At 38.0% G+C, this 24010-nt stretch overlaps 1 protein-coding gene and 8 long non-coding RNA genes across 10 annotated transcripts; 8 read left to right on the top strand and 1 right to left on the bottom strand.

Annotated features, from left to right (window-relative positions):
- The first annotated feature begins 137 nt into the window (after positions 1 to 137).
- Positions 138 to 2016, top strand: LOC148169890 (uncharacterized). The gene is made up of 4 exons (XM_088043618.1): positions 138 to 381; positions 431 to 490; positions 947 to 1360; positions 1894 to 2016. The coding sequence occupies exons 1-3, from the start codon at positions 176 to 178 to the stop codon at positions 1356 to 1358; spliced, it is 678 nt and encodes a 225-aa protein (XP_087899744.1). The 5' UTR covers positions 138 to 175; the 3' UTR covers positions 1359 to 1360; positions 1894 to 2016.
- Positions 2017 to 2115: 99 nt separating this feature from the next.
- On the top strand, positions 2116 to 3299 carry LOC148169889 (uncharacterized). 2 transcript variants are annotated; one of them, XR_015770588.1, is made up of 2 exons: positions 2116 to 2532; positions 3161 to 3299. It is a non-coding gene; the product is annotated as an uncharacterized LOC148169889 (long non-coding RNA). The 2 variants fall into 2 exon arrangements; XR_015770589.1 differs by lacking the exon at positions 2116 to 2532 and adding an exon at positions 2571 to 2809.
- A 111-nt stretch (positions 3300 to 3410) lies between these two features.
- Positions 3411 to 4254, top strand: LOC148169888 (uncharacterized). The gene is made up of 2 exons (XR_015770634.1): positions 3411 to 4017; positions 4121 to 4254. It is a non-coding gene; the product is annotated as an uncharacterized LOC148169888 (long non-coding RNA).
- Positions 4255 to 4582: 328 nt separating this feature from the next.
- LOC148169887 (uncharacterized) lies at positions 4583 to 5109 on the top strand. The gene is made up of 2 exons (XR_015770575.1): positions 4583 to 4918; positions 4973 to 5109. It is a non-coding gene; the product is annotated as an uncharacterized LOC148169887 (long non-coding RNA).
- Positions 5110 to 11126: 6017 nt separating this feature from the next.
- LOC148169886 (uncharacterized) lies at positions 11127 to 11498 on the top strand. The gene is made up of 2 exons (XR_015770612.1): positions 11127 to 11376; positions 11426 to 11498. It is a non-coding gene; the product is annotated as an uncharacterized LOC148169886 (long non-coding RNA).
- LOC148169885 (uncharacterized) lies at positions 11459 to 11999 on the top strand. Its single transcript, XR_015770611.1, has 2 exons — positions 11459 to 11808; positions 11861 to 11999. It is a non-coding gene; the product is annotated as an uncharacterized LOC148169885 (long non-coding RNA).
- Positions 12000 to 19142: 7143 nt separating this feature from the next.
- On the bottom strand, positions 19143 to 19579 carry LOC148169884 (uncharacterized). The gene is made up of 2 exons (XR_015770546.1): positions 19445 to 19579; positions 19143 to 19384 (listed from the first exon to the last, which is right to left on the bottom strand). It is a non-coding gene; the product is annotated as an uncharacterized LOC148169884 (long non-coding RNA).
- A 32-nt stretch (positions 19580 to 19611) lies between these two features.
- Positions 19612 to 20301, top strand: LOC148169883 (uncharacterized). Its single transcript, XR_015770547.1, has 2 exons — positions 19612 to 19923; positions 19972 to 20301. It is a non-coding gene; the product is annotated as an uncharacterized LOC148169883 (long non-coding RNA).
- Positions 20302 to 22948: 2647 nt separating this feature from the next.
- LOC148169882 (uncharacterized) lies at positions 22949 to 23439 on the top strand. Its single transcript, XR_015770633.1, has 2 exons — positions 22949 to 23324; positions 23369 to 23439. It is a non-coding gene; the product is annotated as an uncharacterized LOC148169882 (long non-coding RNA).
- The last annotated feature ends 571 nt before the right edge of the window (positions 23440 to 24010 follow it).

Below are 24010 nucleotides of genomic sequence, written 5' to 3'. Positions count from 1 at the left end.
TGTGTCATCCTCCATTGTTCTATCTCTGAATGTCCGGAAGGACAAAGAGTTGCTCATGATGGAGGATGCATAGAACCATTCCGCCTAAAAATAAACCTAAATAAGTAAGTACGATATGCGTGCTTTTATGACCTTTAGTAGATACGAGTAGTCAGAGTTTTGCTTGCAAACTAAAATGAACGTTGCTGTGGGTTTTCTTGGCGTTTTCATATGCCTTTATGCTGTAAATGGTCAACGATCAAGACAACTTTTTGAGATTCCAAATGGGTGCTCGGGTGGCTCGAATTTCGCCCATGACGGCGGATGTATTGAGCCGTTCAAACTTAAATTAAACACTTCTACTCTCCCAGATATCACTAGTAGATTTAATACAGGAAACAAGTAAGAAATTGGGTTATTTACATAGTTGCAAAGACTTTTTCTTTTGCAGGACATTATCTTCTAATAGGAATGGCATTTATCAGACAACTAGAAGACCTGGCGCTATTGTGTAAGATTTAGTTTTGATTTTTTTAAACACTTAATTGGTATCAATGCTATAAATGATTGCCTTGAAAGTGACGGACAGATCAAGAGGTTATCAGTTTGGATGTGGTTATGAAATTAGGCAAAATGTCTGGGGGGCTCCATATAAATATTTTTTGGATAATTTTTTGATTTGATTTCAATAGTTTTCTACCTGGTAATTTAGTGTTAAAAGTTCAAGTTCGGGAAGACACGAATCGATGTCATTCAGAACATTCAGATTTGGCCCAAAATTCTTTTTGTCTTATGTCATCAATATCAGCTGGTATTGGCTTATTAAATTTAAACAATTTTTACAATAATTAGAGAAACGTCTTAAAAATATTATTATCCAGAAGTGAAACAAGGATTTTTTTAATGAATTCTTTATAAATACATATGAATGGAACATACAACGAGGAATTTACGTGATTTTTTGTAGCGGCTGGACAGCACCACCATTGGGTAACAACAGCCCATGGTACAGCCCAAACAATAATAGATATTCAACTAATGGTACATGGTACAGGCCAACTAACAACGCCACATTGAATAGATATCCTGCCAACAGCGGATGGTACAGGCCAACTAACAACAGCACACTGAACAGATATCCTAACAACAGCCCGTTGTACAGGCCAACTAACAACAGCACACTGAACAGATATCCTAACAACAGCCCGTTGTACAGGCCAACTAACAACAATACATTGAACAGTTTTCCTAACAACAACCCGTTGTACAGGCCAACTAACAACAACACATTGAACAGATATCCTAACAACAACCCGTTGTTCAGACCTGTTAACAACAATGCGAGGCAGTGGCAAACTACTAGAAGACCTGGTTATTGAGTGTAAGATTTTTAGTCATAAAAACTTAGGCGCTCTACTGAAAATAATTAATGTAAACTTTAAATAATGTAGAAATAGACTGACACAATTTGAAGCAACATTTGGAGTCTCATTATCAGTTGTAAACTTTGTAGATTTATGAACAATACGGATTTTTTGTCGTGTAAATGCTGGTTGGATTAAGTGACATTAAATACCTACCGATTGCTTGTTATATGATAAGATAAAAACGACTATGCTACACCGGCGCAATTAAAGCTTTTCTATTGTTTAACAAGACAACAAATTGCTTTAAAGTTTTTTCCTAGAAGACTTCTTGTTGCAAATATTATGAAAATTAATAAAATAATCTCTTCTTATAAATGTTTTTTTGTCAAAATCCTTCTCAAAATCGAAGCGCTTTCTGGAGTTTGAAATAGGTTGGTAGCCCTGTTGTTCAGCCTTAACATGTCAGAGATATTACGGGCAAAGTTACCAACATATTTAAAAATCCACCCGAAATTTATGCAAATCGAACTAATTGAACTTTTTTCAGATTTACTAACTCTTCTCCGGGCAGTAAACTGATTCCTTGAAGCTAAGAATGCGAGTAGAATAGTAATGTGAATTTATAATACCTTCGAGTAATCATTCATTAAAATACAATGTTTTTCTACAATCATCTTTGTCTTTATCAGTAGATTCTGGAAGTTGCAATATTAGGGTGACGACACAAATTTACCGGATGTAAAACCAGATAGCGCATTTCCAAGTAAATTTATCTCAATTCTTTAGAACTGCAACTGGAGCCGCCTAGCTTAACAACGCATTCTCGGTTAATGCGGAATTTTTTCTTAACAATAAAATAATATTTTACAATGACAGTGCAAACATTCTTATCAAACAATCTCGAATAATAAGATCATCTTTTCGGCGCCAGCTTCCACAGTTTGCAAAGATTTCTCTCCAAACCACCACAATGTCTGCAAAACTGTTATGTTTTCTTCTTCTCACCGTAATTCTCGCCAGCGTCCTAACAGAAAATCTCGACTACCAAACTTGGCACGCTAAAGTCTTTGGTCAGCCCGCCAATAAAGGTTCTTTGAGCGTTAAAAGCCTTATTAGAGTAAAATGCAAAAGTGGTTTTATAAGGGTTGGACGAACTTGTCTCCCAATTGTGGATGACTTCGATGATGTAAGTAGATCTATAGATAAAAGTACCGATGAGTTAGTTTAGTTTAGTGATAAGGTGGATTTCATGTAATGAGAATGAAGTTTTACGTTGGTGCAGTTTTTCTAATCCTCATAGTTTTTTTAAGTGAGGTTTTATGTGTGTGGATTTCGTTCGAAGTATTTTTTAACCCAAATGGCGTGAATGGAACGAATACGGCGAATATAATTCGAGCTAGAGCAAACTGCCACGCTAATGAAATTCAGATAATCCCTGGAGATTGTCGTCCACTTTACTAAAGGTAAAATTCGGTTCACTCTTCTTATCAAAAGAAAAGATTGATAAAATGTTATCATGCTCACTTCAATTCAGTAGTCTGGTGCATAAATATGTTTACCTGTTTATTTTTTGCGTTGTTGATCTTTTCTGTCGTAAATGAACAAGTTGAATCTAAAACATGGATCACGTTTAACGAGTACTTTCAAAGAAATGATTACAATCCACCGAAAGTTGCAAGTATAATAAGAACGCGCTGTAGATCGGGTTATGCGCGCGTTGGTAGTAAATGCAGACTCTTATTTTAAGGGTAAGATTTAAAATAAGTTTAAAACAAGATACGACTGTTTATTTATGACTCGGTTTTTCTTTTTAGCCATAAAAACGCAAGTACCAGGAGCGAGTGCAGACAAGGGATATTGACCAGGAACTTTGGAAATTCCTGAAGATGGATAGTAGGATTAGTTATTTAAAAGTAATATTCGTACAATTTGTCTCGAAGACTAACCCCCCAGACTGACAAATTTTGGAAAAAATATGAAAGTGATATCACTTCAGTATTTATTCATGTAAAATTATAATAAATTTTTATATACACTGTAAGACTATCTGCTCCCTTTGTGACTGTTGGGACATATTGAAGGATATCCTGTTTGACAAATACTACAAAGTCGACACAGATAAGTAATCATTAATCAAATACCGATTTTCTACGTCACATTAAAAATCTGTTGATGACATTTCAAAAATAAAACCGCCAAGTTTAAAACTCATATTCAAATATTTACATTAATCTAAGGCAAATAAATAATTGCACTTTAGAAACGTGATGCAGTGACGCCAATTTACAAACAAAGAATATTTGAAGATCATCACAGCATTTTACGATTTTATTGATCGTAGAAGAGCGGTTCCAGTGAATGAGATAAGAGCGGCGATAAAAATGTGTACAAAGCTTACAAAAAACAATGAAAATTGCATGAAAAAATAGATAAAATCCACTATAATATTACGTGTCTCTTGTGATATACCCAAATGAACCTTTGTGGAATGTATTTCCTCATAGTTTTATTACTTTTTAATATCGGTGTTGGTACGAGTGGTACCTGGATAAGTTTTCAATCATATCTTGAAGATAGAATTGTTGAGTCGGCTAATGTGATACGCCCCAGAGCAAACTGTGATTCTAAATCTATACAAATCATACCTGGAGACTGTCGACGGGTTTATAAGGTAATTGTAAATTTTTATCAAGTTTTATCATTTCTATTTTATCTTTTACAATTTATTAATGTAAACATTATCGCTTGCGCATTAATAAATGGTGGATTTTCAGTGAAAAAAATGGACCATGGATAGAAATTTTAGGAACCCATAAAATGACATTTGTATCAGTGAAATATATTTTTTAAATGTGTTATGAATCAAATTTAATTATAAAATTTAATGCATAAAATTTTAAAACAGAAAGGACATGTTTGGTACTCCTCAACTTTCCCTCTCTCAATCCTCGTTGGCTTTGATTAACAAATTTAAAAGCTTGATTTTTGTTTGCAAATTTCTTAGAATTTTGACTAAATGCAAACTTATAATCGGCAAAAAGCATTAACGACTTTTACACAAAAGTTTCAGTAGACTTTTTGCCTACGTTTGGAAGTTTTTTTTCACATTGTATTGAGAATTCACGTAATTATTCTTCAGTTAATTGCCATTTTTCGTTCGAGAAGGACGTATTAAGTTAACGTGGCATTGTGCATTTTATTTATGCAGAAGAACGTAAGTACTTTTTTGTTCAGTAAGTCAAGAGAGATCCTCTCTGTTAGAGAAAAACGGATAGGTATAACCTTGATAATCCATAACTGGAAACTTTCCAATATTTATTCAAGTCGTCGTTTATTTAGACCCGATTTATCTAAGACTGGTTTTTCTTTAACAAAGAAGTGTTAGTCATGAGGTTCAAAATTCTTCTCGTCTTCGTACTAATGGTGCATCTTGTTACAATTTTTGGTTTACTGGACCATTCAAACGAAACAGAAAATGTAAATGTTAGTAATATTTCGTTATTTAAACTCATAGGTCCAAAATGTCAAGAAGGATATGTTGAAGTAGGAGGGAAATGTAGGGAAATATACAGGTAAGTCGGTAATAAAAATTAAGCTTGGGTCTTAATAATATTTTGTCTTTTCAGCAATTAAACTGATATAAGAATGCATCGTTTAAAAGAAGAACTGTAGTGATTATTACATTATTAGTATTATTACATGTTTGTAATGTTAGAAGAAATTATTTAAGGACTCAATAAAACCAAAAGGTCAAACTTCAAAATTAAGCTTTAATGCTTTTCTGGTACACTCTTGAGTCATGAGCAGTCATAAACATGTATCGTTCGATGGTACAGACGAAGTGCCTCCGGTCATGGGTCCCCGTACTCCCGTGGTCCTGTGGCGGTACTCGCTGGCCTAACTCGTGACCCGATGAGTCCCGAATAATTGTGGCCAACGCCCTGGTCCAACAGGAACGGACTGGGATCAAAAGGGGCCCGGTCAAACGGACGCTAACATTCGGCCATTCCTGACATTGAGAGTGTCCTCACTCCAAGTCCAGTGGTGGACTGAAACTCAATTGAAAGTCTAAGAACTCTAGTTGTGACTATACACAAAACAAAAGAGAAAAAAAAATAAATGCAATGCTGTGGAATCGTCGCCATTCGACTACAGATGTGTACGCATGTTGCAGCAACTAAATTCCTGTAAAGAGGAGAACAAACTTGGCCAAGTTTATTAGTATCAAAACATAACTATACTAATAAATGAAACGAAACTAAAAATACTTAAAAGATACTTAAAAACTAATGTTGCAATTAAACTAGTGCATGCCTTATTCTAATGACCACCCTGCAACTAGCACAGTCAGTGATCCCAGAGTAGCACTTCCTCTCGCCTGTGGCGGACAATCCGCGGCTACCCGCTGACAGCCAACCGCGAACCCGCTGTACAAGCTGCCCCGTATTCCGCGACCCCATCTGGTTGACTGCTCTCGGAACTGCTCTCAGACCTCCATCACTTTTGGCTTAGACCTCCAACTTAATTGACTGACTGGTCTCCAGATCTCAAAGATCTCCCAACTTATTTGGCTTACTGGTCTCAATTTTTCCACTAGTTCCAAATACAGCTACAACCATTGGTCCATTTACTGAGTATAACTTTCAACCATCACTCCATTTACTCATTACATACTCATCTTCCCGCGGCCTACTGGCGCGCACCGCCGCTTGCACCATGCCAATTCCAATTCTCGCAACGGGCGCCCGGGGACCAACTCCAGCTTCGCAGCTGTCAGCACCGCTGCCTCACACCACCGAGACCGGAACCGTAACTACTCTGACCAGGAGTGGACTCACAACCACCCCTGACACGGGATACACCCCCATATCACATCTGTGATCGACAGGATGCACCCGCATACCACAGACTACATCTGTGAACCACAGGATCCCACCTGTGCAACTGAGTTCTCTCTGCAACTGAGTCCAACTGAGTCCAACTGAATCCACCCGGCCTTCATGGAACTCCGGCCACCCATGAGATACACTCATGCCACTCAGTTCTGCCCATGGGTCCCACCCATGCAACTCAGTTCTGCTGGTCCTCATAACGGATCCATGGCCTCATATTATCGACTCCAGCCACACCGTTATACCTCAACCTCGAGCGACTACTCCCAGGAATATCTGAAATTTCGTAGCGTTCGTTGCCCAACTCCTTGGCAACCCTGAACGGTCCTCGCCACCGGGGTAGCAACTTATGACTTTTTCCTGTGCCCAGAGTACTCGTCACTCGAACCAGGACCAAATCACCCTCAGCATACGGATGCGCAGGACAACGCTTCTGATCAAACCGCCTCTTTTGCTCAGCCTGGTACTGATCGGTAAACTGCGTCATCCTCTCCCGCACCCTTGTGACGTCCACTACATCTTCCACTTGTAAGTGGCCCTGTGAACTTACACGAAAACCCATTAGAGCTTCGCTCGGCGTCACATTAATTGCTTTATTCAGGGTACCATTGAGACCAAGCTGGATATTAGGTACATTTTTGTCCCATCTGCGATCTGTATCATTTGCGCCCATTGTTGCTAAAGAGTTTAAGATTGTACGATTATAGCGTTCAACTTGACCATTGCCACGAGGCATAGCTACGGCATTAAGGTAATGAAGACTTCCTATTTTTGCGCAAAAACTTTTGAAATGTTCACTTGTAAAACAAGTACCCCTATCGGTTATAATGCGCCTTGGTACTCCAAAATTTTTGATCAAATCATTCAGTGAACTGATGACATGTTTAGTTTTGGTATTTTTCACGGGATAAAGCAGAATGAATTTGGTAAAAGCGTCAATGAAAACGAGGAGGTGAGTGTTACCGGATTTACTTTTAACAAAGGGTCCTAAATGATCTGCATGAATTGTGTGAAAGGGCTTGGCGATTTTAGGAATGGGATGTAGAGAACCTTGAGATTTGCCGGAAGGATTTTTAAAATAGAGGCAGTTGAGACAATTGGCGACATACTTTTTAACGAATCGACGCATCCCTTTGAACCAATATTTACTTGACAATAACTCTAACGTTTTCTCAGCAGCAAAATGCCCTGAATCGTCGTGTGTCATTTTTAACAACTGAAAGCGGACACAATCAGGAACAACCCACCTAGACCCAAAAGCTGTGAGTCTAGAAACTTTACCTCCTTTCAACGTATAAGTTTTGAAAATATGTTTGTTTCCATCAAAATCACCAGATTCTAGAATCGTTTTAATATTCTGAATCTTGTAGTCCTGTTGTTGAATAGCCAACAACCAAGTGTCCTCTGGCATGATTGCTACAAATACACCTTTCGTCTCATCAGTTATTGAATTTCGACTTAGAGCATCAACATGTTGCATTTGTTGTCCAGCTCTATGCACAATTGAATATTGATATTCGTTAAGTGCCAATATCCAACGACCAATACGAGGGTTTACGTCACTTTTTGAAAAGGTATTCTTAACTGCTGCGCAATCGGTTATGATGGTAAAAGGGCGACCTAACAAGTACTGACGGAAGCGTTTAACAGAAGAGATGATCGCAAGTGCTTCTAATTCAAACGAATGGAATTTTTGTTCATCTCTCGTTGTCTGTCGACTGAAGTACGCAACAACTTTTTCCCCGGTAACGTGTACCTGAACCAAAATACCAGCAAGACCCCACCGACTAGCATCGGTGTATAATTTAATTTCCAATCCTGGGTCAAATAATGCCAATACTGGTCCCTTTATCAGACTTTTCCGCAATTCTTGGAATGCGGTTTCTTGAGCGTCGTCCCAAACCCATTGAGCGTCCTTCAGTAGAAGCTGACTTAAAGCTCGCGCTTTATTTGCGTAATTTTGAACAAACTTGCGAAAATATCCCGTTAAACCAAGAAATTGACGTACTTGGTGTACGGTTGTTGGACGAGGAAATTGTTCGACTGCGGTTAGTTTTGATGAAGAGGGTTGTATAACAGAATCAGTAATTTCATAGCTTAAATATTCAATTTTAGTGTGCAAAAAGAAACATTTTTTTAAATTTAACGTTAGGCCATTTACTTTAAAAATTTGTAGCACCTCTTGTAAAATGTGAAGCGCCTCCCCGATAGTTGAAGCTGGAATCAGCACATCGTCCAAATACACAAGCACTTTAGTAAAGCGCAGTTGACCCAAAACTGAGTTTAACATTCGCTGAAAAACGGCTGGGGCATTTGTCAGACCAAAAGGCACTCGCAAAAATTCGTAGTGTCCGTCTTGTGTAATGAAAGCGGTTAATTGAACTGAATCTGGATGCATCGGTATTTGGTGATAACCAGAAAACAAATCTAAACTAATAAAGTACTTGGCTCCTGACAACCGTCTTAACTGCTCCTCTATAAGAGGTAAGGGATATTTGTCTTGAACTGTTATCTTATTCAAGGGCCTGTAATCTATACACAAACGTTTATCGCCGTTCTTCTTGTTTACTAATAATACTGAGCTGGCATACGGGGAATGTGATTCTTGGATAATGTTATTTTTCTTCAGGTCGTCAATCATTGCACGAATTTGTATACGCTCATGGTCTGAAAATATACGAGGTCGACGAGCTATTGGTTTTAATGAAGTGAGCGTAATCGACATGGAGGTTGAGTTTGTTTTCCCAACTTCAGATAAGGAGCTAGCTATGCATTCCGGATAGGCATTTAAGAGGTCTAATAACAATTTTATACTTAACGGGTCGGAAATCCCAACATTTACAATATTTTCTGTGACTAATTTGGTTTGTGGGCTCGTTGGCCTCGCTTCCGAGTTATCCTGAAAAACTAAACGCCCAGCGACTTTACCATAACTGACATCGTAAAGTTCGGAGAAATTTTGCCCAATTAATAACTCAGCTCCGATGACGCAATGTTCGACGATATACAGTTCAATAGTGCGCGTTACGTCATCGATACTTAAAACAGCGCGACAAAAAAAATCAGGGATGATGGGTGGACCATCAGCCAAGGTAACCAACGATACCGTACGTTCCACCGGAAGTTGTTGGAGACCAAGTTTTTCAGCGGCTGATTTTGTAATAAGAGAGCATTCACTTCCTAAATCTAAATAACATTTAATTTCGGAATTATTGAGGCGCACAGTCTTATAAAAGTTATTTAGTCAAGGGTTGGTCCGGACAACATTTACTTTTTTTGAGTTACCCTCTTTCGTTTTCGGGCAATCTCTCTTAAGATGATTTGTATCACCACAAGTAAAACATTTGCCAAACTGACTGGTACTCGGCTGAGATCGCGGCTGAGACCAGGAAGACCTTGGTTGGAACCACGATGTTTTAAAATGTTTTCTTGGCGACGCCGTACGCGTTGCACCGCCGCTACTGGTTCCTGCAGTTCCGGCCCCTACACTAGCAGCATTCGCAATTTCTAGCGTTTTCAAATGGCTCGCTAAAAGATGCGGATCTTTGACTCCAGCCGTTTCAATGGCAAACTTGACGTTCTCATTTTTAATATCGCCGACTATTAAATTTACTTTGTCTTCATCGGGAATGGTCAATTTAAGTTTGTTAATGAGTGCTAATTTGCAAAAAGCGTATTCGTACAAACTTTGATTAACTTTCGGTTGACATGCCATCATGTCTTTTAACAATTGGTGCAGATTACGCTTCGGGCGGAAATTTACATGCAACATGTCTTTCCACTCCGGCCAGGAGAAGACACGGGACGGCAAAGCTCGGTACCAAATCTCAGCAGGGCCTCGCAACTTACTTAACGCCAAATGGGACGTTGTTTTATCGTCCCAGCGATAAATGGTGGCGTATTCGTCCACTGAACCCAACCAGTCATCGATGCTGTCTCGCATCGGGTTGAATTCCGCAACGATCGTACCCACATTAGGGATAGCACTTACCCTCTGCGCTCCCTCTCTTACCACCAGGTTCTCGGTCAGTTTACTCATCCCGTCTACAATGGCTTCACCCAAACGGGACACGGTCTCGCTGACGCTGTCAGGGACGCCAGAAGGGGTGTAGCTTCCCTCACGACGTCTACGCTGTTTAGAAGCCTTCCGGGACTCATGGCGCCGACGTCGGTGCGTACTCCGACTCCGGCTACGATGTCCCTTCTTGCGTCGTGGTGTGTCAGACTCCGGACTCCGGGTACGACTTCTTTTGCGTCGGGCTTTTTCTCCCGTTTTGGGCATTGTTCTTTTGTTTTCACTTAACGGAACTTAGAAACTAGCAAAACTAATTTAACTGGCACTTGGGTCTATTTCCACTGGCACTCGGGTCTTTTATCCCACTTCTGATGTTAGAAGAAATTATTTAAGGACTCAATAAAACCAAAAGGTCAAACTTCAAAATTAAGCTTTAATGCTTTTCTGGTACACTCTTGAGTCATGAGCAGTCATAAACATGTATCGTTCGATGGTACAGACGAAGTGCCTCCGGTCATGGGTCCCCGTACTCCCGTGGTCCTGTGGCGGTACTCGCTGGCCTAACTCGTGACCCGATGAGTCCCGAATAATTGTGGCCAACGCCCTGGTCCAACAGGAACGGACTGGGATCAAAAGGGGCCCGGTCAAACGGACGCTAACAGTAATTTGACGACAATAAAATTCTGTTTTCAGTAAATTAAATAAAAGTATTAAAAGAATTATTTCTAATGGTTATGACGTTATGATATTTAAATTTAAGAAGTTATGAACGTCTCAGTCCTTTTACAACTCCACCTGTAAAATAAAACAATTCGTAGAATTGAGAGTTTCAAAGTGACCAGTCGTTTTTCTAGTCGTTTAATCTCTAATTATTGCAAATTCGACTTCACAGTTATCTGACCAGTGTTTATATAAATCCGAAGAGTTGCTTTCCAACTGTGCACTTATCATGTCGTTTAAAATCGTTTTTGTAATCATTTTACTGTCCACAATGATCTTTGAACTGCCTGGCAGTCCAACTAAAAGAAACAAAAATTCGACCAATATTCGAACGACTTCTATTATCACCACCGCCTGTCAAGAAGGATATGTCAACGTAAAAGGACAATGTCGGGAAAAATGGGTAAGATGACAAAGATTACACGCTAATTTTCTTATTGTTCTCCTTCTAGTCGTCGAGAATAATTTAAGTTACGTCTAGGAATCAAATAATTTTTTATACTTGCCAATAAATATTGAATTATGCTACGTTTTTTATTCTCCTATCTTTCAAGGTCTACGTATTCATATTTATCTAAACGGTACAAATGTATGCATGCACGATAAGAGAGTTTATAAAGCGGGAAAGTTATTCTCTTTTGATAGTGTATTCATCATGTGGTTCAAAACTTTGATATTCCTGCTACTTTCTGTGATGATTTTTGAATTTTCCAAAAGCAGTCCAACTGCACAAAAAACTAATTCTAGCAAGATTGTACCACAACACATCATAACGACTAAATGTCAGTCTGGTTATGTACGAGTAAATGGGCGTTGTCTTGAAGTATTCTCATAGGTAAGTTAATTGAAGAAGAAAATAGTATTTTCAGTAACCAATTTTTTTTCAGGTCAGTTCTGAATGTGTATTAAAAATAATGGAGAAGAAGTGCTGAAAATGCAATTTGTTTTGCAATTGTTTTAGAATATGTATTGATAATGTGAAGAGGTTTTTCGAATAAATGAATTAATAAAGACTTTCAAATATTGTGTTGTGACAATTTTTTATGTACTAAAACAATATACTATTAAATTGAAGAATTATTATTTATGGATTTAAAATTGCTAACTAGTGACATCTGTTGGTTTAATTTTCAACAAATTAATATTTGTTTCCACTTTTTAACATATTCGAGCTGAAATTAATATTTGAATTAATTTAATAGCCTAAATATTTGAACTAGTTATGTATTGTAATAAAGACTTTCAGCTGTGCAAATTATTTACTGTGAGTTATTCTGATGTTTTTCCAAGTTGATTTGATTGGAACAATGCTTAAGAATTGTAAAAAGAATTGGCGCAGAAAAGCAAATTTGATGATGACAAAAAAAATATGTCACTGCCCTCTTTTCTTGAGTTATTTGACCCATAACACTTCGCATGAGATAATAACAATTTAATTAAATAAACTTATCACCGATTTCAAAATTATCAGTTTATAAACAATTATTGAAGGATTTAATCGTAGAAAGGGTTTGTACTTTTTATCCCCGCTTACAAGGTACTAAAACCTAATTGCCTCATTAAATAAGACCGTAAAAACTGACGTTTTAGACATAAATAAAACAGATTTAAATTTTTATTACTAGGTCAGTAAGATCATATAATCGGATTACAGAATTGCATTTCTAGAAATTTGTTTGATCATTGACGCACATTTTTGGTTTTATGGTGTTTACATTTTTGGTAGCGCGATTTGAAGTGAATTCAAGGAACGTCCATAAACTAAAAATGCATGATTTCGGAGAATACTTGTTGTTCCATGTAGGTAATATACAGGATGATTTATAAAACTACAATAAAAGAACCTGAAAACCTGAGGGATCTAAAGGCTATTTTTTCTGCAAAGAATTTTTTGTAGGCGCCTAATTCAAAATGGAACTCTGTGATTGGTCGTTCAGCAGAGCGAGTTACTCAATGCTGATTTGTTTAAACTTCTGCAATCTCTGCGGAATGTCAAACAAGAACTGTCACATTTGTCAAATTGTCACCAATTTGTAAAAGCATCAGCAATAAATTTTTGTTATTTTCAGTTCATCATTACATTTTGCAAAAAAAAACTTATCGGTTGCTTGTGAAGTTACCTATTAATTAAAACTGACTTGTACCCCATTACAGGTGTTTAATTTATCCCCTTCAAATCCGGCTGACTTCTAAAATTGCTCCTTTGTAAATCGGTAAATTTTCTGTAAGAAATATGACGTATAGGCGTCCAAAATTTTTAGTGAAGAGGGAATTTGAAAATTTGAGAGCTTAATTCTGAAATCTGAAAAACTGGTAAAACATTCTAGAAACGACTCATTAATTTAAACTCGAATGAGAAGTTTTTTTAGTAAAAAAAAAGAGATAATATTCTAATCATTTTGCAACTGGCAATTGCATCACTGTTTATTTTCATAATGAAAGAAAACGTGTCAACTGCTTATTTTTGTTTAAATTTTGATAAGCATTTGGTAGTTTTTAAATGCGAAGTATTCTAAATGGAAAATTTCGGCATTGGATTTTTGCGTTGACCTAAAGTCTGTTAGAAGAAATTATTTAAGGACTCAATAAAACCAAAAGGTCAAACTTCAAAATTAAGCTTTAATGCTTTTCTGGTACACTCTTGAGTCATGAGCAGTCATAAACATGTATCGTTCGATGGTACAGACGAAGTGCCTCCGGTCATGGGTCCCCGTACTCCCGTGGTCCTGTGGCGGTACTCGCTGGCCTAACTCGTGACCCGATGAGTCCCGAATAATTGTGGCCAACGCCCTGGTCCAACAGGAACGGACTGGGATCAAAAGGGGCCCGGTCAAACGGACGCTAACATTCGGCCATTCCTGACATTGAGAGTGTCCTCACTCCAAGTCCAGTGGTGGACTGAAACTCAATTGAAAGTCTAAGAACTCTAGTTGTGACTATACACAAAACAAAAGAGAAAAAAAAATAAATGCAATGCTGTGGAATCGTCGCCATTCGACTACAGATGTGTACGCATGTTGCAGCAACTAAATTCCTGTAAAGAGGAGAACAAACTTGGCCAAGTTTATTAGTATCAAAACATAACTATACTAATAAATGAAACGAAACTAAAAATACTTAAAAGATACTTAAAAACTAATGTTGCAATTAAACTAGTGCATGCCTTATTCTAATGACCACCCTGCAACTAGCACAGTCAGTGATCCCAGAGTAGCACTTCCTCTCGCCTGTGGCGGACAATCCGCGGCTACCCGCTGACAGCCAACCGCGAACCCGCTGTACAAGCTGCCCCGTATTCCGCGACCCCATCTGGTTGACTGCTCTCGGAACTGCTCTCAGACCTCCATCACTTTTGGCTTAGACCTCCAACTTAATTGACTGACTGGTCTCCAGATCTCAAAGATCTCCCAACTTATTTGGCTTACTGGTCTCAATTTTTCCACTAGTTCCAAATACAGCTACAACCATTGGTCCATTTACTGAGTATAACTTTCAACCATCACTCCATTTACTCATTACATACTCATCTTCCCGCGGCCTACTGGCGCGCACCGCCGCTTGCACCATGCCAATTCCAATTCTCGCAACGGGCGCCCGGGGACCAACTCCAGCTTCGCAGCTGTCAGCACCGCTGCCTCACACCACCGAGACCGGAACCGTAACTACTCTGACCAGGAGTGGACTCACAACCACCCCTGACACGGGATACACCCCCATATCACATCTGTGATCGACAGGATGCACCCGCATACCACAGACTACATCTGTGAACCACAGGATCCCACCTGTGCAACTGAGTTCTCTCTGCAACTGAGTCCAACTGAGTCCAACTGAATCCACCCGGCCTTCATGGAACTCCGGCCACCCATGAGATACACTCATGCCACTCAGTTCTGCCCATGGGTCCCACCCATGCAACTCAGTTCTGCTGGTCCTCATAACGGATCCATGGCCTCATATTATCGACTCCAGCCACACCGTTATACCTCAACCTCGAGCGACTACTCCCAGGAATATCTGAAATTTCGTAGCGTTCGTTGCCCAACTCCTTGGCAACCCTGAACGGTCCTCGCCACCGGGGTAGCAACTTATGACTTTTTCCTGTGCCCAGAGTACTCGTCACTCGAACCAGGACCAAATCACCCTCAGCATACGGATGCGCAGGACAACGCTTCTGATCAAACCGCCTCTTTTGCTCAGCCTGGTACTGATCGGTAAACTGCGTCATCCTCTCCCGCACCCTTGTGACGTCCACTACATCTTCCACTTGTAAGTGGCCCTGTGAACTTACACGAAAACCCATTAGAGCTTCGCTCGGCGTCACATTAATTGCTTTATTCAGGGTACCATTGAGACCAAGCTGGATATTAGGTACATTTTTGTCCCATCTGCGATCTGTATCATTTGCGCCCATTGTTGCTAAAGAGTTTAAGATTGTACGATTATAGCGTTCAACTTGACCATTGCCACGAGGCATAGCTACGGCATTAAGGTAATGAAGACTTCCTATTTTTGCGCAAAAACTTTTGAAATGTTCACTTGTAAAACAAGTACCCCTATCGGTTATAATGCGCCTTGGTACTCCAAAATTTTTGATCAAATCATTCAGTGAACTGATGACATGTTTAGTTTTGGTATTTTTCACGGGATAAAGCAGAATGAATTTGGTAAAAGCGTCAATGAAAACGAGGAGGTGAGTGTTACCGGATTTACTTTTAACAAAGGGTCCTAAATGATCTGCATGAATTGTGTGAAAGGGCTTGGCGATTTTAGGAATGGGATGTAGAGAACCTTGAGATTTGCCGGAAGGATTTTTAAAATAGAGGCAGTTGAGACAATTGGCGACATACTTTTTAACGAATCGACGCATCCCTTTGAACCAATATTTACTTGACAATAACTCTAACGTTTTCTCAGCAGCAAAATGCCCTGAATCGTCGTGTGTCATTTTTAACAACTGAAAGCGGACACAATCAGGAACAACCCACCTAGACCCAAAAGCTGTGAGTCTAGAAACTTTACCTCCTTTCAACGTATAAGTTTTGAAAATATGTTTGTTTCCATCAAAATCACCAGATTCTAGAATCGTTTTAATATTCTGAATCTTGTAGTCCTGTTGTTGAATAGCCAACAACCAAGTGTCCTCTGGCATGATTGCTACAAATACACCTTTCGTCTCATCAGTTATTGAATTTCGACTTAGAGCATCAACATGTTGCATTTGTTGTCCAGCTCTATGCACAATTGAATATTGATATTCGTTAAGTGCCAATATCCAACGACCAATACGAGGGTTTACGTCACTTTTTGAAAAGGTATTCTTAACTGCTGCGCAATCGGTTATGATGGTAAAAGGGCGACCTAACAAGTACTGACGGAAGCGTTTAACAGAAGAGATGATCGCAAGTGCTTCTAATTCAAACGAATGGAATTTTTGTTCATCTCTCGTTGTCTGTCGACTGAAGTACGCAACAACTTTTTCCCCGGTAACGTGTACCTGAACCAAAATACCAGCAAGACCCCACCGACTAGCATCGGTGTATAATTTAATTTCCAATCCTGGGTCAAATAATGCCAATACTGGTCCCTTTATCAGACTTTTCCGCAATTCTTGGAATGCGGTTTCTTGAGCGTCGTCCCAAACCCATTGAGCGTCCTTCAGTAGAAGCTGACTTAAAGCTCGCGCTTTATTTGCGTAATTTTGAACAAACTTGCGAAAATATCCCGTTAAACCAAGAAATTGACGTACTTGGTGTACGGTTGTTGGACGAGGAAATTGTTCGACTGCGGTTAGTTTTGATGAAGAGGGTTGTATAACAGAATCAGTAATTTCATAGCTTAAATATTCAATTTTAGTGTGCAAAAAGAAACATTTTTTTAAATTTAACGTTAGGCCATTTACTTTAAAAATTTGTAGCACCTCTTGTAAAATGTGAAGCGCCTCCCCGATAGTTGAAGCTGGAATCAGCACATCGTCCAAATACACAAGCACTTTAGTAAAGCGCAGTTGACCCAAAACTGAGTTTAACATTCGCTGAAAAACGGCTGGGGCATTTGTCAGACCAAAAGGCACTCGCAAAAATTCGTAGTGTCCGTCTTGTGTAATGAAAGCGGTTAATTGAACTGAATCTGGATGCATCGGTATTTGGTGATAACCAGAAAACAAATCTAAACTAATAAAGTACTTGGCTCCTGACAACCGTCTTAACTGCTCCTCTATAAGAGGTAAGGGATATTTGTCTTGAACTGTTATCTTATTCAAGGGCCTGTAATCTATACACAAACGTTTATCGCCGTTCTTCTTGTTTACTAATAATACTGAGCTGGCATACGGGGAATGTGATTCTTGGATAATGTTATTTTTCTTCAGGTCGTCAATCATTGCACGAATTTGTATACGCTCATGGTCTGAAAATATACGAGGTCGACGAGCTATTGGTTTTAATGAAGTGAGCGTAATCGACATGGAGGTTGAGTTTGTTTTCCCAACTTCAGATAAGGAGCTAGCTATGCATTCCGGATAGGCATTTAAGAGGTCTAATAACAATTTTATACTTAACGGGTCGGAAATCCCAACATTTACAATATTTTCTGTGACTAATTTGGTTTGTGGGCTCGTTGGCCTCGCTTCCGAGTTATCCTGAAAAACTAAACGCCCAGCGACTTTACCATAACTGACATCGTAAAGTTCGGAGAAATTTTGCCCAATTAATAACTCAGCTCCGATGACGCAATGTTCGACGATATACAGTTCAATAGTGCGCGTTACGTCATCGATACTTAAAACAGCGCGACAAAAAAAATCAGGGATGATGGGTGGACCATCAGCCAAGGTAACCAACGATACCGTACGTTCCACCGGAAGTTGTTGGAGACCAAGTTTTTCAGCGGCTGATTTTGTAATAAGAGAGCATTCACTTCCTAAATCTAAATAACATTTAATTTCGGAATTATTGAGGCGCACAGTCTTATAAAAGTTATTTAGTCAAGGGTTGGTCCGGACAACATTTACTTTTTTTGAGTTACCCTCTTTCGTTTTCGGGCAATCTCTCTTAAGATGATTTGTATCACCACAAGTAAAACATTTGCCAAACTGACTGGTACTCGGCTGAGATCGCGGCTGAGACCAGGAAGACCTTGGTTGGAACCACGATGTTTTAAAATGTTTTCTTGGCGACGCCGTACGCGTTGCACCGCCGCTACTGGTTCCTGCAGTTCCGGCCCCTACACTAGCAGCATTCGCAATTTCTAGCGTTTTCAAATGGCTCGCTAAAAGATGCGGATCTTTGACTCCAGCCGTTTCAATGGCAAACTTGACGTTCTCATTTTTAATATCGCCGACTATTAAATTTACTTTGTCTTCATCGGGAATGGTCAATTTAAGTTTGTTAATGAGTGCTAATTTGCAAAAAGCGTATTCGTACAAACTTTGATTAACTTTCGGTTGACATGCCATCATGTCTTTTAACAATTGGTGCAGATTACGCTTCGGGCGGAAATTTACATGCAACATGTCTTTCCACTCCGGCCAGGAGAAGACACGGGACGGCAAAGCTCGGTACCAAATCTCAGCAGGGCCTCGCAACTTACTTAACGCCAAATGGGACGTTGTTTTATCGTCCCAGCGATAAATGGTGGCGTATTCGTCCACTGAACCCAACCAGTCATCGATGCTGTCTCGCATCGGGTTGAATTCCGCAACGATCGTACCCACATTAGGGATAGCACTTACCCTCTGCGCTCCCTCTCTTACCACCAGGTTCTCGGTCAGTTTACTCATCCCGTCTACAATGGCTTCACCCAAACGGGACACGGTCTCGCTGACGCTGTCAGGGACGCCAGAAGGGGTGTAGCTTCCCTCACGACGTCTACGCTGTTTAGAAGCCTTCCGGGACTCATGGCGCCGACGTCGGTGCGTACTCCGACTCCGGCTACGATGTCCCTTCTTGCGTCGTGGTGTGTCAGACTCCGGACTCCGGGTACGACTTCTTTTGCGTCGGGCTTTTTCTCCCGTTTTGGGCATTGTTCTTTTGTTTTCACTTAACGGAACTTAGAAACTAGCAAAACTAATTTAACTGGCACTTGGGTCTATTTCCACTGGCACTCGGGTCTTTTATCCCACTTCTGATGTTAGAAGAAATTATTTAAGGACTCAATAAAACCAAAAGGTCAAACTTCAAAATTAAGCTTTAATGCTTTTCTGGTACACTCTTGAGTCATGAGCAGTCATAAACATGTATCGTTCGATGGTACAGACGAAGTGCCTCCGGTCATGGGTCCCCGTACTCCCGTGGTCCTGTGGCGGTACTCGCTGGCCTAACTCGTGACCCGATGAGTCCCGAATAATTGTGGCCAACGCCCTGGTCCAACAGGAACGGACTGGGATCAAAAGGGGCCCGGTCAAACGGACGCTAACAAGTCGCATATGTGTGTCGTAAAAAGAAGCGTAGAAGTTGCCAATAAATAATTACCCATATGATAATAATGACGGCATCGCCTCCAATAAGTCTGCTTTCTTAGTACTAATAAAAATTATCAATGGACAGTTTAAAAGCCGAATGACGAATCACTTTTCGAGTAGTAATGGCTTATAAAGTTGTGTTGAACACTTTTCAAATATCAGACGAACTGACTTCGGATAGATTGATGTTGCTTTGAACCTGTGACCTTAAGATAATTCACTATCAATTTAATTGAGTATATACCACCATAACTTATTCCTTTTGTTTGAATGGTAAAGTGAAGCAGTAAATATGGATCGATTTTTCATCGTTTTATCAATATTTATTTTGTTCAATATTTGTTTGTTATTCGCTGTGCCCGTGGAACAACAAAGCAATTCAACACAAATCAAGCCAATTTCATCTATTAACCAGTCGTCTAACGACACAGTGTGTTTGTATGGCTTCGAGTACATCAACGGCACTTGCAAAGAGATTTTTCGAAAATGGTAAGTTTTAATTTTTATATCTGTCGTTCTAACAGTTTTTTATTTTAGATTGTTGTACATCGCACGAAAGCACTCAGATGTTCATCGATAAATGTATTGTGTAAATAAGTGAAGTGCATGTATTCCCCCTTATTTATTATGTAATTTATTTATTCCGTGTCATGTTATGTAAGTTTAATTACATAATACGTGCGTATATCATCATGTGATCGTTTAATATATGTGTTATAATTATGTATAGTTTAGTTGTGTGCACTGAATTTAGATTTGTATCAACAAATCGGACGAAATTCAGAGCTTCTAGCTTAAAATTCGGTATTCCGATCATGTAAATTTAATTACAGATTTATAAATAAACATCCCCACGAATTTAATTTATTACATTTGGTTTTATCTAGTTCGTTCTCACCAAATAACGCCATGGAAAAGTACGAATAATTTTAAATAGGTAATTGTACATTAGATTCATCTAGATCCATTGTTCTCTTCATCAAGAAGCAACGTGACTATAATGTGGTCGAAATTGTTTCCCTCTTATTGTTGGTAAAGTGTTCGTACAAAATGTAACACATTGTATTCATCAGTGAAATAATGTTGTGTAATGTGTGTTCACCCTAAAGGTTCTGTACATTCAGTTTGTAATAAATAATCAATATTCAAACTAGAAATTATGGTTTGATAAAGTTTTTTTATTTGTGCAAACGTTTCAAATGTCAATAAAAAGAACGTTTTGTAAGTCACGTATGATTAATACAAGTGCTTCCCAATTAAAATTGGAAATGACGAAATTTTAAGTTCTTTATCAAAGTTTTCAAGGTTCTAAACGACATGCAATATTCATATCTTTCAAAATGTTGTATGTAAACAATTTAATGTATGTAATTAATAAAAGATCAGATACTTGCGTACAAACTTCAAAATAATAAATAAACAACTGAACGTGTTGTGTGATATTTCACATTTCAAAGTTTTGTTTTATCACATTTCATCCTGATACAAGTTGAAATAATATGACTCAGACGACAGATTCTGCAAAGAAATCAAGAAAATAGAATGATATAAATGTTTCAATTTGCAATAAATTTATTACTATTTTTTTTTATTGTAATTTTTGTCTTTCAAGCGATATTACTAGTTATTTGTTTCACTAGGCTAGAAAATGGTCTTTTGGAGGGCGAGGATTTTAATTTCCGAGCATTTCCAAAACATTTTCTAGCCGTGACAAATACGAAATTTTGTGCGCCGACAATTATTAATAGAGATATTTATTTTGACTTTTGGTTTGAATTTGAAACGTCATACCCCCATTTAGGGAAAAATTGTGTTTCAGCAAATTTTTATGGTATTTTTACTTAATTATTTTCGAAGGTTATTGGCCTCCAAATCAGCACACAAATTTACACAATTGACATTTATGCAGCGATGCCAACTTGCAAAATAAAACTAATTATTCAAAATGTCACGTTTGACTGCCGAGACATTCAAAAGGTGATTTTCTTGCCGCAAATGAGGATCACAAATGCCATGAAAAATTACGGAGGCGCAAAAATTTTTTTTAAATCAACATGCTAATTTACAAAATTACTGATAAAATGATTTAAATTTTCGAATTTTTATTTATAAGACCAATCAACAATTTTCAACATTTATTCATATTTTTTTTTACTTTGATAATTGTAATGTTTCTATAATTAAATTTGCACCGATTATCACTTGTGACTCCTACATTAACTGTACCAAATCAGAGAATTATACATTAGAGGAGACAAACGTTCAAAATTTTTATGTGTTTAGGACCAATACGAAATTTTCAATAAGTACATATTTTTAAACAAAAGTTTTAACATTATGGCAAAGGTAATTTTTGGTTAGTGTGTCTGATAAAACAAAATTATATAACAGAAAAAACTCAAAGAAAATAAAAAATAAAAAAAAAAGAAATTAAATAAAAACTTTTTAAAGTTTTTTTGTTGTATAGATACCAAACATAAAAACTGATAATCATCAATTGTTTAGTCTCATTAACATTAACAAGAAAATAAATTAATCAAGTTCTCCTTATCTCACAGCTAGAGGTAGAGATGTATTTTATCCAAGTTGTTTATTGCATTGCATGGAAACCTACAAAAATCTAATCATTACAATTATTAGATAAAAATTAATTAATAAGCTGCTTATCTGAAAAAAAAAACTTTATGAATTCGTCCACTCATAATTTTAATTTTCTTTCCTAAGCACATCTTTTCCACCATGTGTATCTTTGAGTAAAAAGCAGTTTTCCGCAGTGGGTATCAAAAGAATATTGAAAAAGAGGAAAATCTATATTTAGCTTCACGAGTCAATTGCATTTTACTAATTGCTTGCAAATGACGTTGCTACTTTACTGGAAGTATTAAATAGGTCTTGTATTGCACTTTTTATTATTCAGTATACCGAGTGTTCCAGAATTTAGTAAAAAAAAAGTTACTGCAAAAATATCAGAGAACTGCAACCAAGTTGAGTTACGATAGTACGAAAAAATTGCTGGTAATTACCTTTGAGTAGCAAATCCTGGATCACTCGGTACACTTTTTAATTCATTTTCGTTCTTTCGTTACCACCTGGGACTACCGATAAAATTGTTTCAAAAGAAAGTTCTTGTAAAAAGATTAAAAAGTCAACGGTAAAATCTATAAAAACTTTAAACAACACGGTCCCGACATTTCAAAGAAAATTCCATGGTTTACTTAGAAATGAAAATAACATTTTAAATAAATGAGCATAAATTGCATGTGAGTCATGTCATAAACGAACTACACAGTGTTATCATTGGGTGTTGTGTGGAAAATTATCAAGTAATTTTATTTAAGTTATTAGTTATAACAGGGTAATAAGACTTGTTTTTTCGTTCGGATAGCGTGTTTCATCAAAATAATAATATAAAACTTTCCGTTGACTGATACACCTTTGGTGCATTGACATAAAGATCATTAAACTGTTTATTGCACGATTATAATAACAAATTAAAAAATGCATCTAACCGAGTTAACCACATAATTACCATTTCCGCGTAGGAAACGGCGGTTTTATGAGATTAACACTCTATAATTTGTACCTAATTCAATTATTACATTAATTCAGGAACACGAACCGCATTGATTTTATGTTCCTGTTTGAACCCGATAAGAAGTTTTTTAAATAATTAGTCGCTGCAGAACCGTTAATATCGTTTACGATTTTATTGAGCTGACACCTCGGTCGCGATGTCGATATTCAGCTTTTTCGTCATTTTTCTGGGAATTTTTACGGCGATGTTTGCGATGCCTGTGGCTTTCATTCGCAAATCGCCGTGTCCCCCTGGACAGGTTTTAATTCGACCGGGAATTTGTCGAGACGTGGATTATTTCTACGATGACGATTAGGTGAGGGCTTTCGTTCTGACAACTGACTGATTGTGTTTTTTCAGAGGTCCTGGTTTCCCGTTTTTGGTATTATAAGTGTGTAGTTAGATTGAAATAAAAGTGTACTGTGAAAGTCTTTTTGTTGTTTTAATGAGTGGCAATCCTGCGGTGAAGAGCAAGCGTAAAATCCCAAGGGAAGACAAGAAAAGAAACTATTATCCCGCTACTAAATAACAGAACAAACGACAAAAAGGACGTACGTAAGGTACATTTCCATCATAATTCAGGATTAGAGTCGGGTTTGTAATATTTATAGCGGGAAAATTTTAATGTCGCACAAATGTTAGTATTTCATTCTTTCTAAAGATAAAAAAGCACATTTCCGAGGGGACTTTGTTCAAGTTTATAAATAATGCAGCAAGCGGAGTGTTAATTTAAATTTTGATTTTTTAAGATTGTTTCTAATATTTATATGGAAATTGCAACATTCCATCGTTACACTTATCAAATTTCTCTCAGACATTTTTACAGAGACGTACAACCCCATTTGAATAATAAAGTACTTCCTCTCGACACACTTGATTACGGGCGAGATTACAATATTTATTTGGGGCTGTTCAGATTTTTTATGGTTACAAGTAGTCGAACAAGCATGTTGAATAAAAAATACGAGCGGATAATAGTGATTGGTGTTGACGCTTTAATGT

This window comes from Gnatocerus cornutus, chromosome 8, assembly GCF_029298725.1.
Source record: "Gnatocerus cornutus isolate USDA-ARS CGAHR chromosome 8, icGnaCorn1.1, whole genome shotgun sequence".
Lineage (NCBI taxonomy): Eukaryota > Metazoa > Arthropoda > Insecta > Coleoptera > Tenebrionidae > Gnatocerus > Gnatocerus cornutus.
This window is presented reverse-complemented; position numbering and strand designations above follow the sequence as displayed.